The 18229-nt window shown below is 40.0% G+C and overlaps 2 protein-coding genes across 3 annotated transcripts; one reads left to right on the forward strand and one right to left on the reverse strand.

Moving 5' to 3' along the window:
• Positions 1-4996: 4996 nt before the first annotated feature.
• Positions 4997-13972, reverse strand: chst3b (carbohydrate (chondroitin 6) sulfotransferase 3b). The gene is made up of 3 exons (XM_051913663.1): positions 13655-13972; positions 10079-10231; positions 4997-9489 (listed from the first exon to the last, which is right to left on the reverse strand). The coding sequence occupies exons 2-3, from the start codon at positions 10156-10158 to the stop codon at positions 8274-8276; spliced, it is 1296 nt and encodes a 431-aa protein (XP_051769623.1). The 5' UTR covers positions 10159-10231; positions 13655-13972; the 3' UTR covers positions 4997-8273.
• A 695-nt stretch (positions 13973-14667) lies between these two features.
• On the forward strand, positions 14668-18150 carry ghitm (growth hormone inducible transmembrane protein). Of its 2 annotated transcripts, none has more exons than XM_051913672.1 (9): positions 14668-14826; positions 15092-15232; positions 15324-15426; positions 16006-16117; positions 16347-16488; positions 16745-16853; positions 17103-17291; positions 17392-17563; positions 17699-18150. In XM_051913672.1, exons 2-9 carry the CDS (start codon positions 15098-15100, stop codon positions 17784-17786), a joined length of 1050 nt encoding a protein of 349 aa, XP_051769632.1. In that variant the 5' UTR covers positions 14668-14826; positions 15092-15097; the 3' UTR covers positions 17787-18150. The 2 variants fall into 2 exon arrangements, with proteins under 2 accessions (XP_051769632.1, XP_051769633.1); XM_051913673.1 differs by having other exon boundaries at positions 14696-14826; positions 15096-15232.
• The last annotated feature ends 79 nt before the right edge of the window (positions 18151-18229 follow it).

Raw genomic sequence — 18229 nt, forward strand, 5'->3', positions numbered from 1 at the left:
CCGACTCTTACGCTAAATCTACTCGTCATAGTCCTACCGACAAGCAATCTCGCAAACGTATACCGTAATACTTTAATGCTGGAGGGAGTGCGATGCTGGATCAGGATTATCGGGCCGTGGCCTTTGGGCCTTCGGCTCGGTTCGCTGGTCCAGAGCAAGTTCAGATCGGAAATTTCGCATTCCTAAAAACCAGAAACAGCAACCAAAAAAACAGTCAATAACACTACAATGCGTTTTTCTAAGACGAAACAAAACGTTATCAATCCCAAATTGGAAACTACCTTAAAGAACAGATTAACTTTCGAAACTAGCCTCCGACCCAAAACTGGAATTCACAGTTCCTCCACCCTCACAAACATGCGCCGGCCCGTGCCTTTCCTCGTTCTCCCTACTTTAAACCACACAGTCTGGTGAGATTGTGTTGGGGGGAGTTCGTTGTAAACCCAAAAAACCTAACCTAACCCTAACCCTAACCCTAACCTAACTCTAACCCTAACCCTAACCCTAACCCTAACCCTAGAACCCAAGATATACAGGATAAGAAGGATCAGTCATTGACTCATCCCCGGTATTTGACCCTATATCCTAACCCTAACCCTAACCCTAACAAAAACACATTAAAACCAGACAAATATAAATTATAATAACACAACCCCACCCAACTCCAACCCAAATACTACCCACATTAAACACAAGTCCAACTTCACCATTAGGAGCACCAGATATTTGCATATATATGTATATATAGTAGAGCGCAATACCGTATCTCGACACCTGGTGGCGCTAGAGCTCAAAAACCAACTTCAATCAACTCCCCGCCCACTAATTAGTATATATACCAAGTTTCAACAATCTATGACCTATAGAACCCAAGATATACAGGATAAGAAGGATCAGTCATTGACTCATCCCCGGTATTGGACCCTATATCCTAACCCTAACCTAACCCTAAGTAGCCTGGATTCTAAGGCGACATACCTAAACATAACCGTCACAGGAGGGGAAATTAGTTTGGAGGTAATTAGCCTATCCCTGGACCTGCGACTTATCTAAACCTAACCCTCACAGGAATAGCCCGGATGCTAGGATGATGGAACTATTGCTGCACCGGCAACATACCTAGACCTAACCCTCACAGGAGGAGCCCGGATTTTAGGATGATGGAACTATCGCTGTACCAGTGACATACCTAAACCTCACAGGAGGATAAATTAGTTTTTGGGGGGTAATTGGGCTGTCCCTGGACGTGCGACTTAACTAAATGTGCAGGAGGGAGAATTAATTTTAAAGATAAATGGGGCAAATTTTGGGACGCTCATTGATATCCGTACATGAAGGGGGATGGAATGTATTTTAGGAAAGTATCTCGATTGCAATTCTGAAAAATAAGAGAACCATGTGAATGGATTATTTGAGGAAAAAGGTAAAACCAGCGTTGTGGGTGGATCAGCCTCATCAAAAACATGTGCCGGCCAGTGCACTTCTGCGTCCTCCCTATTCCAAACTGGATAGCCGTGAGACGGTTATCTGGGGGGAGGCGTTGCTTTTCTCCACCTAACCCTAACCCTAACCCTTACCCCCACCACAACACTTACCTCTCACCACAACACTTACCCCCACCATACAACACTTATATAGTAGAGTGCAATACCGTATCTCTACACCTGGTGGCACTAGAGCTCCCAAACCAAGTTCAATCAACTCCCCGCCCACTAATTAGTATATATACCAAGCTTCAACAATCTATGACCTATAGAACCCAAGATATACAGGATAAGAAGGATCAGTCATTGACTCATCCCTAGTATTGGACCCTATATCCCTAACCCTAATAACCATTAGGCTATAGTTTAGAAGTCAAGCAAGCAACCACAAATTAAATTCACCAAAAAAATAAACCTCAATTTTCCAAGATGTTTTTGTACTTCCCCTAATCATTATATAACAATTTTTATATATATTTAACAGCCATGTATACATATTTCACCTTTGTACAACTGTACAATTTTAAAACAACAAATGATCCCCTTCATCCTCCACACTTGGTTTCTCCCACCCTACCCATAATGCACGACAGCACAGATATAAAATTAAAGTCCAGAAGTTGCACTGGGTTTTTAACTGGAGCCAGTCCTAATCACTACATGATACACTTGAAAATGACTACATAGCGCAGTTACGGGAGAAACAAAGCTTTTCTAAACTCTGAATCAATTGAACCACATGCTTCACAAAATAATTCACTGTTTCAAAGTTTTCAGAACAGCCACAAGATGGCGGCACCTGCTTATCAAAATGGTTTAAATACTAACCTACGAAAACGAACAACAAATAATTAAATACCATTAAATATGAATTATTCTGTAAAATTTGTGTTCTTTAACTAATGTGTCATGCTTGTTTTTGTGTGTTATTAATCAAGGCTTGGAAAAATAGGTTAATCACAAGCAATGTTTTTTTTATTATTATTATTATTATTATTAAACAAAGAAGGATCAGTCATTGACTCATCCCCGGTATTGGACCCTATATCCTAACCCTAACCCTAACCCTAACCTTAACCTAACCCTAACCTTAACCTAACTCTAACTCTAACCCTAACCCTAACCCTAACCTTAACCTTAACCTAACCCTAACCCTAACCCTAACCTAACTCTAACCCTAAAAATTAAAAATTATTAAAATTAATTCAATTAATTAAAAATGAAACTACATTATAAAACTGACCAAGATCAGTTAAAACCATTAGACTCTTTTTCATGAGTTGCAATATCAAGCAGCATAACAAGCTGTTTTGTACAGCCTAAAACAACTGGAAACGGATGACTCCGGAAGCCTTACACATTCAACTTACAAACGGCCATGCCCGCTCTTACTTTAAAAATAAGGACCAAATGGCTAAATGACAGGGTGTCTTAGGTTGTGACCGAGAATCTAGCAGAGAATCAGACATATCTAATTTAATAACTGTAGTCCCTTCTATGTGAGTTCTTCCATTTATATGTGGCACAGTGTTAAAGACAAGAAAATCACAGCAGCACAATGACATATTCAGAGCCCAGTGAGGATCATGTGATGCAGGAAATCAGATGAGAATGATCTGTGCTTAAGCAAGCATGGAGTAGCTGACTTTAGATCAACACTGAGCAATTAGTCAGGAAAAAAATATCTCTTTACACAAATTCTGTTGGAGTAGCATTGAGGGAGTTAATGATGTGTGTGTTAGTTCAGTACAAAAACATTCAAAAACCTGAACCTGCTTTGCTTTAATTCATTTCTGAACATGCCTAGAGTCAATCCTAATCTCTTTAGGAGCTCAAAGATAGTAATAAACAGACTGCAGATTAAATGCATTTCAGGGAGAGGTTGTGTTTTTCCTGTGTTTTAAAAAATCTCATGGCTTCCATTTGCAATAGACAAACAGTGAGATAAAATATCTGTCTGTTCACTAACTTTGGGCATGAAGTAGCCACTAACACACCAAGCAGTGGCATGGCATTTGCCACACACACAAAGGAATGTGAAGTGTTTGCAGCAAAATCTATTCTGAGCAAAAAGACAAACAGAGAGTCACTGTGAATGTATAACAGAGGAAAAAACAGCAAAGCCACCTAAAGTGAAAAGGAGACAGATATAAAAATTCCTTGAGATGTCTGAGAGAATTGAAGAAGAACTGCAATTATAAGCAGAACAAAATGATGTTGATACATTAAAAAAAACATTTGTGGTTTTCATACAGTCTGATTCATGTCATCGCTTTTGGCTGCTTTTGAGTTTTTAATTCTTTTGGTTAAAACTTTATGAAAGGACTGTTTTAGTCTGAAGAAAACTCTTGTAAAAGTAGGTGAATCAGTATTGTTTATATACTCAGTCAAGCTCAGGTACATGTGGCTATTTTCTCTCTCCGGTTCCCTCATTCTCAGACGCGGTCATGAGGTTTGAGATCACTTACTGTACAGCTGAGGACAAATGTGGGAATGGAATGAGTAAAACTCGTCTGTAGCTATCACAGTTGTTCTTTGTGAATCATTACAACATGACTGGATCTGGATTGGATATGTTCCAGAATTGGATATGTAAAATTACTGTCTTTCAGGAATTATTCCCCTTAGTTGTAAATGAGTCAGTTATGGATTCAGGTCTCACAAGGTTGCAAGTACTCAGAGTCTGTGCCGTAATAACAGCTGCCTTTTCTTCACATTTTTGTTAACATTCCCATCAACCATAAATTAAGTTCCTGAACATAAGTTAGGGAGGAGCGAGCCCATCTAATCTTTCAGTAGACAGCCAGAGTATAGCAGCTGCTTACCTCTCATAAGCCTCAGCAGTTCCAGCATCCCTCCACCTCCCCAATCTCCACCTTCATCTCAGGTACCTTGCCCTATGTAATCATATCCTATATTTATTCACTGTGGGCATATAACAGAGCCCGAGCTGAAGCTGCTTCATCGAGCCCCTCATCAGGGGACAGCAAGCCAAATAAGTTTAACCTAACATCTTAAAGATTATATGGGCAAACAAAGTCGTTAAACTAAGGTTTCTGCATTTCACATCTCTAGCTTTGTTTTGTATCTTGATTTTACTTTTAACTCAACATTGGGAACAATTATTATTGTGACTTTTCTAACAAATTGCTTGTGATCTTCTTCATGCTGTCAAGAGAAATGGAGTGTTCTCTTCCAAACAATTTGATAAAGATTTTAAAAGATATAATAAAAAGCAGAAAATTGCTGAACTTGGAAAATCTCTGGGGTCTATGAAGTTTTCATAATGTGACATACAAAAATATATGCTGTGGGCTCGAGAGTGTATACCACATCCCGTAGAGATGACAAATGTTGCATTTTGTGTGTAGGTGAACATGGGTTCTGGGGGATAGAAGCATTGTTGTGTGTAACTGACAGAAATGAAGACAGGAAATAAATGTCTAGCAAGGTAGAAATCTAATAAAAATGTATAATAAAAAAATGTGTGTATTGTTTAAGCCACTGACGCAAGTAAAAAAAGGTGATAGACAAGTAACATAGCAATTGACGCATGCAGGTAATATGTTAATGCAAGTAGAGAGCACATGTGCGTAAATGAAGAGATAAAGTGCGTCAAAAGAGAATATAAATACAGGGGCCTTTTTAGCTCTCGGAGTAGTTGTGTAGTTTTGCTGAAGAAAGTAAGAGCATACAAGCAAGCAGCAAGCGGAAGCCGGCGCCAGACCACAGGCCTCAGAAGATCAAAGAAGACACCTGATTTTCTTAGAGAGAACATATACTGAATAGAGAGGAGGGTAAGCTTTAAAATGTAATCATTTATCTGGCCCATGGAACTTCCAGCTTAGCTGGCATAGAGTGGTGCATTTAGCTTTTGCCTTTGCAAGAAATAATAAAATGAGAATGAGGACTGCCCTCAAACTCTGATAGTATTGTCTCAGTCTGTTTATTGTTGTAGAGTGAGACTCCATTTGGGGTATCAGAAGTGACTGTCTGAAAAAAGATAGATTTTTATAAAGATATCCCGACAGACTTTACAAAGTCAGTCAAGGTTGCCAACCAGTCGCAACAGAGTGGGCCGTGGGAGTGCATTAGCAGGCATAGCTGTCCTCTGAGGGCGAAGAGCCAGCTGTGGTGCACTGAACGGAAGGCTAACCCACCCCACCCAGGTAGGCTTGGTTGATACCTGGACCGTAGGCCTAGGAGGTACGGCAGTGATCAGAGTAGACCCTGAGATAATATAATCTAAGAAGAAAATATTATACGCCTACCTGACTCCTCCTGAATCTATAAAGGTAAACCTTTTACAGGAGTTGAGTAATATGAATAGAGGAAGTGGCTCATGACCAAGATAGTGTTACGTGGTCGCGGTAGAAACCACCCAGGGGGTGACGCGGCACAATGCATATGTTTTGGATAAAAGCATTTGTTAATGAATAAATGTAAAAGTATCAATGGTAATTAAAACAAGGGGCACAGATAAAATGGTCACTTCATCACAATCATCACTTCAAAATGATTCTTTTTTTCTTTTCTTTTTTAGTTACATATAAATGGATACAGGCAGCATTTGGAAAAATACAATTTGCCTGAACGACACAGTACTCTCAACGCAAAAAGTATTACCATGCATTAGTTAACTATTTCTACCTGATTTAAACCGTAAACATTAGTTTTGTTGATGTAACCTAATTTAAACAAGTTGATTCAGTAATGTTAAATAATATTTTGGACAAGAATAAAACCATATTAATTTAGATTTTTTTTTTTTTTTTTTTTGGTGCACTGATTCATTCTCAAAGGAGTTTATATTACTGCGCTCTTCTTATCTGATGTGGTGGTCTATCTGCAGGGTGGAGCTTAATGGCCTCATTTTACTTGCAAGGAAAAAAGGGGCCTCTGAGACTGTGGAGAGCGGTTGGGCTCTTCTATATTTGCTTTGACCATATACACATGCTCCACCCTCTGCACACAGCCCACACAAACCACACAGTTCCTTTAGACCTCATGAAGCTTAAAATGTCCTTGAGCTATAAATTCTTTGATGCAAGATGCACTCATATTTTGTCACATAAGCTATAGATCAAAAGCAAAAGTTTGAGATTGTGTATGCTGTACCTAAGCTTGCATCTCCACACACTTCAGTGAATGGAGGCATGGGGCCATTCTTCTGAAAGCTGTCTTACTGTGTGTGGGTGGGAGGGTGAGGTCAGTTTGAGTAAATCGTCTGTACCACATACAGGAGGGGTTCTGCGTTAATGAGCATGTTAGAGTTTCACTGGCGCTCTAAATAGCAGACGGCACAGTAATAAACGCAACAGCTGATTAGCTGCTGCTACAGTAAGCAGGTTCTTCCTCCTCGAAGGCAGGACAATCCTAAGTGATAGCACATGACTGAATGAGACCCAGGAGTATGAGAGACCTAGAGCAGATACAATGAAAAAGAGAGTTTGGTTAGAGCAGTGCCATACTACTGAGTGTTTCAGGGCCATCACTGAGGTTTATGTGTATTCCTGGACTGTAGACACTAATTAGTACTTGCAGATTTAGATGCAACTTAAAAACTCTGTGTAGAAAACAGTTCCTGCATTTTTAGATTCATGGATTCTTTTGCAACAGCACTGAAAGAGATCTTTGTTCACATGTGCCTTGGCATAAATTATGTTTAGGCTTTCAGCTATCACTCAAAGTATAGTAACTAAAGCAACTGTTTATTATTTGCTTGATAAAATCTTTACAACACAGAAAACAAAGAATTTAGGGTAAGCTAACCCCTTACCATACCCCTTAAAGGACATTTTAAAGTTATATTACAAGAGACTACATGTTCTTCTAAACAAATTTACCTAACAGAGTTTGAATATAATTCAGAAATTACTAATTTTAACTTTTTTCTAACAAAGATCCCTTGTCAAATAAGACAAACCTATGAAAAAGAGGGGGTGAAATACTGCATGAGTGCATTTAAATCCTTGTGTCTTTGATAATTTTTAAGTTCTTTTTATTAGTTTTTAAGTCGTTAAATGGGTTAGCACCGTCTTACCTTTCTGATCTACTGACAGTCCATCAACCTGCAAGAGCTCTTAGGTCTGCTAATTTGAAGCTCTTAGTGGCTCCTAGATCTAGGCTAGACTAGAGGAAGACTAGGGGAAATTGAGCATTTTCTATAGCTGCTCCAAAACTCTGGAACAGTCTGCCCACGGAAATTAGAACTGCTCCTACTCTGTCCATTTTTAAATCTAGGTTAAAATATTTTTTATTTGATCTGTCTTATAATATATGACTGTTGATGTCTTGTAGTTTTTATTTGTGACTTTGTTGTTGTTTTATTTTATGTTTTTTACTTTGTACAGCACATTGGTCAACGATAGTTGTGTTAAATTGTGCTTTATAGATGAATTGAAATTGAAATTGAAAAATTGATATCTCAGCAGCAGGTAAGAGGAAAGAATATCTGAACACACAGAAGCAGCTCAGAAACATCTGTTAGCACATTTCCCCCAAAACAAACACACATACAGTATATACAGTAGAAAAGACCTCAAACACCTGCTGTGTCCTTCAACTCAATTATCTTTTCTACTTGTCAAATAAACTATGCATTTTTACCCAAAATGAACATGGGCACATCACTTTTGACTTACTAGCCATCAACAAAAAAAGAAGAAGAAATATTTCATTGTTCAGTACTGCTTAAGAAGTTGTCATTCATTTTTCACACAACATTTCAATCATGTCACAAACAACTTCCTAAATCTCAGCAGTCATCTTCATGCAGTATGTGTCGTATCATAAGAATGTTCTCTCTTCGATCAGGCTTACTGATTTATCGATCAACATTTCTTTGTTTTCAGCAAACTTGTAGCCGAACAGAGTCATGGTGGGGCCGCATACTTTCTGCACCAACTGAACCAGCTTGAAGGGAATGCTGAACCTCCATTTCTCCACCTGTTCAGAAGAGTTTTTCTGGGTGGAATAAACTCCACTGACCTCCTTAGATGCCTGAGTATTTTTTAGGATCCACTCTTCCACCGTTGCAGTGAAGGGAATGCCTATAAAGCCGTACATCTCTGCAGCTTTGGCCATGGGGAATCGTGCGATGTCCTCATAGCGCACTAGCATGTAGCGTCCGCGAAGCCATGGTGGCTGCTTGAGTCCGATCTCAGCAGACATGCGGATGTTGTCGCAGTTTCCTTTGAGTTTTCTCACTTCATCCTCGTCCACTTGAAGGTCTTCGTCCACGGCCCACCTCTTCCAGATCTTGTACTTGCTGGAGAAGGCAACCATTCGTGAGGCGAGAACGGCGCGAGGGTCCCTGACCAGCTGGATGAACTTCATGTCGAGTCTGGGATCCTCGGCCAGCGGCCGTAGCGTCTCTAGCTGCCGCACACGGACGGACTTAATCGCGTGATGCTCCTTCTGCATACAGGACTGAGAGGCCAGTGTCAGGTTGAGTGGCCCGCAGCGCCGCTCACGGCAATGGTAACGCTCAAACACTTTTCTAACAAACGGCGTGCAGACAGATTCTTCACACAGCGACTGACTAGATTCACGGCGGAAGAGCGCAGCGGTCACATGATCCTCCGGTGGTGGCTCGATGAAGCTCTCCAGCAGGGAAAAGTTACAGAGGAACAGCTGATGCAGAACATCTCGATACGCCGGTCCAGCAACTGTGGCGTTCGTCCCGCCGGTCTCGACCGATAACATGCGCTCTACGTGCCACAGCGGCTCGAAGAGGTAAAACATATTTGATCCCTGCTGGTTAAAAAATTCACCAACGAAAGAGGAGCCTGTGCGAGTCGTAGCCAGCAGAAGGATGTGTTTTCGTCCTCCCGCTGAAGACACAGGCAAGACGCTCTCCTGGATGGACCATGTCGAATTCACCAGATGATGATTCATGTGTTGGTCGGACGAGACATCAGCCGAGTCATTGTGTTGCGGAGCAGACAGGAGAGACGGGCTGAGCAGGGCCAGCGGGGTCAGCGGGGTCAGCTTATCAGACACCCTGAAGAAGACACAAGAATAGTTAGTTGCTATTAGTGCTAAAAGGTCGGTTCACCCAAAAATGATCATTCTGTCATCATTTACTCTCCCCCATGTCCTAGCTGAGAGATACAAATATTCTGAAAGGGTTTTTTTGTCTATACCAGGGGTCTCCAAACTCGGTCCTGGAGGGCCACTGTCCTGCAGAGTTTAGCTCCACTCCAATTAAACACACCTGAACCAGCTTATCATGGTCAAACTAGGCATACTAGAAACTTCCAGGCAGGTATGTTGAGGCAAGTTGGAGCTAAACTCTGCAGGACAATTGCCCTCCAGGACCGAGTTTGGAGACCCCTGGTCTATAAAATAAAACCAATTTTGTTTGGTTTCCAGTGGCCTTCAAAATATCTTCTTTTGTATTCCACAGGTGAAAGAAGGTCAAACAGTTTTGGAACCACATGAAAGTGAGTAAATATTTCTCAAAGAAGCAATTTCTCCATTAATAGAAATTGAAAAATTAATAAGACAATTTTTGATTTTAAAGTGTTCTCTGGCTGTTATTTACTTATACAAAAAAATAAATAGAAAAGGAGAGTGAGAGAAGTACATACTTTGAAATAATATTGTTTTCCTTTTCTATGATGACCAGAGCCACAATAAAGATGACAGATATGGTATATTTAATGCGCATTCTTGTGTGTGATTGTGTTCAGCCGGTGCTTCACTCTCAGATCATTCCTTCATCTTTTTCCTCTGATTTGGCTCTGAAATAAAACACACAACACGTGACTTATGACAAACACAGTAACACCACGCTCACCGAGAGTTATTCTCACACTGATATGAGTATTTCCCAATTTTATAACATGAGCTTAAACATTAATTCATCTAAACCTGATGAGACACAGTCTTGTTGTAGTTCTGGACAGTCCATGTAGTGTGTGTTTTGCTTATCAGTAGTTACTGTAGGTAATTATGTCTCTCCAGACATTGACTATAGGTTATATAGGAGGATATTAGTTTGTTAGTTATATAGGATATTATTGGTTCTTTGTTGCTCCATGCAGGTGGTTGCGTTGACATAAGAATTATCAAAAAGTCTTTACATTTCATGTCTCTACGCATATATTGAGTAAATTTGCAATTATACTGGTGAAACAAAAAATGTTTGGCAGCAGAGATCACAATATATCATCCCAGACACATTAACTCAACACTTAAAGGTTCAGAGAGAGTAAATCTGAAACAGGAGAAAGGGACTGTCGGCAAAAGAGACGGCGGGAGAAAACTCCAGAACTGTCCGGCTTTTGTATGGGAGCACATGGCCATGAGAGTGAATCAGAAGAGGGAGAGACTTAGGAGCACTGATTAACATCACGCAAACATGCATACACAAAACGTACAAGATTACGCACTGAGACGTAACTCCCCCATGCTTATATGTACAAATCCACTCAGTTGTAAATAAGTAACTTTAACCCAAAGGACTAAAGACTCTAGATAAAGCATCAGCCACCACATTTTCAGAGCCTTTTAATTTAGAATATCTGGGTTGTATTCTTGGATTATATTAGAAACTAACTGTTAGTTAACTGTTGGTTGGTATTGCACATCCTGGACAAAAATATATGTGGATTGTGGCAAAGTCCCTTTCACGGAAAGTTTGTTCACTCGGCGGCCATATTTGCAAGGCCTCCGGGCAGCTGTTTCAGGCATCCAAGATCAAGTCCTATCTATTTGAATCCTAAAATCTCAAAAACTGTTCGCCAAACACACAATTAAACAACATATTTCAAATCTGCAACAAAATCTGACATGAACTGTCCCATGAATGTTGCTTCTTACGCTCTAATAGCATTTTTAAAAAAAGATTTCAATGATACCATGTTAATCATGATCATTTTGGTCACTATAATCATGAAATAAAATGTTCATACCCTTTCATCTCTAGTTATGATGCACTACAAAATCAACTATAGGTAGGTGTTTTTACAATATAATATGCTAAGTATTATTTTCCACAAAGAACTGTATTCTTTAATTCTGTTCTTTGCTGCTTTGACACAATCTGCATTGTTAAAAGCGCTATATAAATAAAGGTGACTTGACTTGACTTGACATTAAATGGTGACTTATAGGCCTACAAAAACTCTTTCAGCTGTAACAGTTTGTATAGCTGTTAATATGAGAGTTATGATGCATTATTTAAGAGATATAAGTATTGTATAACATAAGTAGCTCTCAGCCACTTTCATTTTTAAAAAGTAGCTCTCAAATGAAAAAAGGCTGGAGACCCCTGATCTAAGAATATGGTTTGTGTAATATTAGCAACACATTATTAGCTGTTTGATAACTGTGGCAAGCAGGACGAGGGCCGTGAGAACGAGGCGAGGTTCATGAGCCACAGAGTTTCTCACGGAGGAGCTTCAGGAGCATAAAAGGAGGAGCGACGACAGTGAAGGATGAGAGAGGAACAGGCCTGGACCTTATGTTATGTTTTGTTTATGCGTGTGCGGCAGTCGTCCATGAGGGGTTGCCGCCTTTACTTTCGTTTTGTGTTTATTTTATAATTAAAGTTGTGAAACGTTAGCCGGTTCCTGCCTCCTTCTTCCCTGAACAACTATCCGTGTTACAATAACGTAGTCAAGCCAAAGCTTAATAATATTAATTACCATTATGTGTCCGAGGTTGTAGAGAGCGATAAAACGCATTACCATTCTGATACATCGACTTGTAGACGAGCCTGTATAATTCACTCTTACACTTCTTCTGAATCAGTTTCTGGTTCAAACATATATGGCTGAATTAAACCAGTATTTCCACTTGCCATTGTGCAGCGTTTACTACAGTAAAGATGAACGAGTGGATTGGGTATTCTGAGCGGAGGCGGAGACTAATTTGCATATTCATGGATCCGCGTGTACTAAATGAAGCAAGGGAGAAGAATTACATTCAAGCTATTTTAAGGAATGAAGTTTTTCTTTTAATAGGAAAAAAATGTTTAAATATGTCGTTTTGGTGTTCAAAAATGAGTTTTAAGGGATAAATTTATTGACTATAGGGGAACTTCAGCTATTAACAGTAGATTAAATTCCTCTAAAGATCCCGGACAATCACTGTATTTTAGGACTGACATTAGCACAACAATACATAAATACAAACAGCAACAATAAAAGTAAAATAGTATTTTAATTATGTGTAGTAAGTATGTCCTTAACTAATGAGTCAGGGTTGATAGATGACAAAACTTTCAAACCCATTCAAATATTGCAGACTCAGTCTCACCTTTAAGAATTTGAACATTAGATAACAGGCATTCAGTCATAACCTGTGATATATGTGACGCTGTAAAAGTCGGCTTGTTGGAGATAATTACACAGTGAGATAAGAGGCTGGAAGAGAAGGTGTCCATCCAGCAGATGGTGGTTAGGAAGCAAGTTCTGTCTTGCATTATTAACGTGAGCCACAAACGAGACTCCGGAAACTTTTTACATCACCACCAAAACTCTGATTTAAAAAAATCAGTGTATGTATTTATCTGAGTGTGTGCTCATTTTCTCACACTGTCTCTTCTACTCTTTTGATCTCTAGCCATCTATTAAAAGTACAAACTATTTGTAAGCTGCACCATAAAACCATAAATGATCATTGACTGACATGAAGTAAAATCATCTCAAATCTCTGGTGCATTTCTCTGATCATCTCACATTAGTGTCACATTCCACATAGACAGACTGAGACTGACAGCAAACAGCAGCAGAATCGCACAGACAGGCATTTGATCAGCACCAGAAAATAATCATTTAAGGATCTGTGATAAAAACATGATCCGCTTCAGACTCATTTCACCAAATCTCCAGTAAATGCAGATTGTTGGTGAAGGACCCTCCGCCAAATCAATGTCCATTCACTGATATACAACGATAAAATAATATGATTATTGCGGAATAATGTTCTAGTGATGCACATTTAAAAAAAAATAATAATAAAATAAAAAAATCCACAGATGTTACAGCATCAGTCAAAATCACAGATGAGCGTTACACCGATTTGGTTATAATGTCATTGAAAATCCCAAACCATGTCATTATATCAGACAATAACAGACACATACAAAGTCATTCATGATCATTTTAAACGACACTGTCTAACAGAATAAAATAAAGCATCAGCAGATGATACTGTACCATTATGTTTCCTCGTTCACTTGATGGGGGAAAAACAGTACAATCCAGATCACGGTGTGTAAAATTCAATGTTCAATCGTTTTAAAACATTCGAATCCATCATGCAGTAATTATTCACGGCCGGCATTGTAACATATTAAAACTATTAAATAAAGGAATGACCTAAAGAAAAGGTAAGAAATTGATTGGGAATGCAAATAAAACTCTCACATATATGCTAATATATAAGCGGATCGAAATGCATTTAGTTTTAAACGCAAAACGGGTTCTCAGAGACAGAGATGCGATTCACATCCAGCGCGAGCGTGTCTGACTCCAGAGCCAGAGAGGCAGAAACACTAAACAGCGCCGAGCGTCACGTGAGCCATGACGTCAGCGAGTCTCCAAGTGCAACAATCTGACAAACGCCACTTATTGATTTATTTTATTAGCTTCACCGAAACATTTCAAAAGTCCAATCACAATGACAGCTGGGTATTTTCTCGTAAAAATAATATATAATTCACTCATTGTTTCAACAAGATGAACTACATCTGTTGTTTAAAGAAAACAACAGGTTTCATTATTATATTACATGTTAATAAGTGAAAAATTGTATTTAGTCCAATTGTCTCTTTATCATAGAATACATAAAGATTCATTAAAAACTAAATGTGTAATGGAATTTACAGATTATTTTGTAATGATGTTGGAATATACATAAATATCTCTTAGTTTTGCATATTAATGACTGGTGTAAAGAAAGACAATTTTAAAATAGATTACATTTTGTTACTTGCTAAGATTTAGATCCATAAATCAAAAGGAAAGCAGTGAAAATACTGGGTATTTGTAAATAATTTCTAATAAATTATTTGAATTGATGTTCATTCTTAACGGTATCAGACCAGTGCTTTATTTGTTTCTTCCCTCTGGTTATTCTAGTGTATGAATATAAAAATAAATAAATAAAAAAAATAAATAAAAAATGAAATGAAATAAACAAGCGGGACGTAAATGATTAAGAGTTAACTCAACAAATGTCGAACGTCCGAACTTCAAGACCCATAGTGCATTGCGTGGCTGTCGCGGTCGTGTGACGTCACGCAGGAAGGTTCAGGAAGGTGTTTAGTGTATGTTGCGTCAGTGGTGAAGACGCATCTCAAAGGTGAAATTAGAAAACAAACCAAGCGGTGAGTTTTACTTTTAAACGTAATGTTTTACAATAATTAAGGTGTAAATGTCGTACTACAGGATTGTTTTACATACGAGCCGCTGGACTCATGTTTAGGCAAATCTAACATTCGTACTATTGAACATGAGTTTGTAGTTGAGTAAAATCTTTCTATTCTCCTGTCTTGACGTTTATACAGAATGCCAGCTGTATTGACTCTGTATCTCTGAGGTGCTGTTTATAAGGAATGAGTGCTAGCTGTAATGTCTGCGTGTTTTACACAGACAGTGATGCTGGTGTCACGGCTGTCATGCCTGCGGTCAGTCCCTGCTGCCGGGCTGCGGTCAGTCCTGGGTCAGACTCCTCTAACCCTCCGCAGCTCAGCCCTCATGAAGTCCTGCCCGCCCCTGATGAGACCGCAGCAGGTACCAACCAGACACAGGCGTCCCATCAGGTCTAGCAGTCGTAAGCCAGTAATGTGTGTTTTGTTTTAAATTTTATGTTGTTTTCAATCAGGGCTATTCCACCAAAACCAGACTGGGGTTCCGTCGGAGCAAGATTTCCAAAGAGCAACTTCAGAATGCAGCGTTCGAACCTGCTACTGACACGGCAATTAAAAGTGAATTCTGTTAACATGTTCTTCTACATGAGATTTCTCCACCTTTATTTATGTTCAGCCCTGGTATTAACATCTGCCTCAGGCGATTTGATGGCTGTAACACACTGCTTTTGCTCACTCGGATCTCTGGTCTATGTCGAGAGGTGAAAGGTGTCTGACCTGACGGCTCTTTATCACTCCTTCCCTTGACTGCAGCGCCACCTGTGGTTTGAGTGATCCAATCGCAAAATGTTTTCGACGCTGTTCACACCTGTATTATTAAGTGCTTGTGATCGGATCAGCTGAGACGGATGTTAATGCCAGTCTGGGCTGCGTTTCCCAAAAGCGTCCTGAGCCTAAGTAGATCGCAGAACTACCGACACCAGTAGTCTATCAATTGAGCTCAAGATGTTTTTGAGAAACACAGCCCTGAACATTATGTAGCGAATGAATCCTGCAATCCTGAATCCTTCAAACTCTAAATAAGATAAAAAAATAAGATTACATTTTGACCCCTTTTAAAAAACACACCAGAGCAACTCAGAATGGCATTACAGATGATGTTTGTGAGTGTCCTGCTAGAATTCCTCTCCTTTACAGTTGACAACATGGGCAGGATCATCCTGGCAGGAGGCGCCGCCGTCGGATTGGGAGCTTTATGTTATTACGGCTTCGGGATGTCCAATGAGATGGGAGCCATAGAGAAAGCAGTGTAAGAGTCAGCCAAAACGCATAAAAACTGTTCTGTTTTTAGTTGTAATCTGTGTTGTGTAAACGGCTCCTAAATGACATAAAGGCTAAAACTGATCTTGGCAGCAGAAAAAATCATCTGATTAACAATGAACTTCTCTTTGAATCACTGACTCGTGTTTCTTTTGTAGCCAGAGGGTGAGCAGAAGCACTTTGCTCTTGATGAAAACTGAAGATGTGTTTTTTTACAGAATCTGGCCACAGTATGTGAAGGACAGGATCCACTCCACATACATGTATTTCGCAGGCAGCGTGGGTCTGACGGCCCTGTCCGCTGTAGCCGTCAGCAGAACGCCGGCGCTCATGGGACTCATGATGAGGGGCTCCTGGCTGGTACGCAAAAGATCATATGAATTAACAAGCATGTTTTAGTGCTTTTTATGCATTGCCCTTTAAATGCATTTTACATGACTGATTCTTATTGGTAGAACATACTATAATGTGTACTATAATTATATACTGTACCTGATCCAGCTTGTAGTTTAACATTCATATTGAGAGGGATATTAAAAAATTTAAAAAAATTGCCTTTCCTGAATTTTGCTGGATTCTTGATCAGTGCTGTGACAAGCGTATTAATGGTCCGCAGGCTATTGGTGCAACATTCGCTGCTATGATTGGCGCAGGAATGCTGGTGAGGTCGATCTCGTATGAGAACAGTCCCATGCCGAAACACCTGGCCTGGGCGTTACACGCAGGTAAAGTGCCGTCACAGTTCAGTCAGAAACTTAATGAGGCCAGAGATGATCAGATGCTTTAACTGACCCCTAGAGGGCACTGTAGTCTGTTGATGTTCTGCTGGGTTTGCTTTCCTTTAGTTGAGCACTGCAGAACATTTCAGAAGGCAGATACATGCTCTCACATGAAACTTATCACTCCTGTGTGGACGAACAGCCACAGCACTTGATTCACATGCTGCTCATGAAGTCGTGTTCCCCTGTGTGCAGGAGTGATGGGAGCCGTCATTGCTCCATTGACTCTGTTGGGTGGACCACTGATGATTCGAGCAGCTTGGTACACAGCAGGCATTGTGGGAGGTTTGTCGACGGTGGCCATGTGTGCGCCCAGTGAGAAGTTCCTCAGCATGGGCGGGCCGCTCGCCGTGGGGTTCGGAGTGGTGTTCGCCTCTTCTCTGGGTATGATTCACTTACAGTCCACCTCAGATTTTGAGTCTGTTTGGTCTGTTTACTAAGAGACTTTGCAGGGATTTTAACTCTTTGCCTCTTCCTTCCGAAGGCTCCATGTTCCTGCCGCCCACCTCAGCATTTGGGGCCGGTCTCTACTCCGTGGCTGTTTATGGAGGTCTGGTGCTGTTCAGCATGTTTCTGCTGTATGACACACAGAAAGTCATCAAGCGTGCCGAGACACACCCTCTTTATGGCATTCAGAAATATGACCCCATTAATGCGTAAGTGTTTTCTGTGGGTTAGGGAAAGAAAACGTCTCTTTCACATGTAAACAGACGTCACACAGTATGACTGTCCACATGCTGCCTTCTGTAAACTACATCACTGTGACGTGTTCTTTCTCTGTGCTCTGACAGATGCATGGGCATTTACATGGACACTCTCAACATCTTCATACGGTTGGTGATGATTCTAGCCAATGGCGGTGGAAACAGAAGGAAGTAGCTTTAAGGAGACACAAAAACATGAGACTGGACTGGAGAAGATGATGTTGCTAAATAAAGTGTTGCTCATTTATTTTGCATTTATTTGTTTAAAAGCAGAAAAAAACGTTTGGATTGTTTTCAGCTGAATGTGTCAGACAGTAAAAGGACAGAGAGTCAAAGTTTCTTATCAGATGAGGGTGAATGCAGATCTTCTTACTCAGTTCCACATTTGGTGTAATTATAACAACAAACATTGTCTATTTATTTTACAAATGATCTCACAGCAGACCAGAGTTATTGCGCAGGGAATGTTTTTGTCACTGTGATTCTTGTGTTCTTACAGTTTAACACTCGTGGTTTAATAAACTTTATTTGCATCTACATTTTACCATCTTAATTGTACAGTTTATTGCTTTTCAACAGACATCAAGCACTATTTTACCAACATTACGCAGGACTGCT

Source organism: Ctenopharyngodon idella, chromosome 12 (assembly GCF_019924925.1).
Source record: "Ctenopharyngodon idella isolate HZGC_01 chromosome 12, HZGC01, whole genome shotgun sequence".
NCBI lineage: Eukaryota > Metazoa > Chordata > Actinopteri > Cypriniformes > Xenocyprididae > Ctenopharyngodon > Ctenopharyngodon idella.

Coding starts and splice junctions, on each gene's coding strand:
- chst3b (XM_051913663.1), bottom strand. CDS start 10,158: ATGCGCATTAAATATACCATATCTGTCATCTTTATTGTGGCTCTGGTC. Junction 9,490..10,078: donor GAAAACAATATTATTTCAAA/GTATGTACTTCT, acceptor TGTCTTCTTCAG/GGTGTCTGATAAGCTGACCC.
- ghitm (XM_051913672.1), top strand. CDS start 15,098: ATGCTGGTGTCACGGCTGTCATGCCTGCGGTCAGTCCCTGCTGCCGGG. Junction 15,233..15,323: donor CCCTGATGAGACCGCAGCAG/GTACCAACCAGA, acceptor GTTTTCAATCAG/GGCTATTCCACCAAAACCAG. Junction 16,854..17,102: donor GGCCTGGGCGTTACACGCAG/GTAAAGTGCCGT, acceptor CCCTGTGTGCAG/GAGTGATGGGAGCCGTCATT.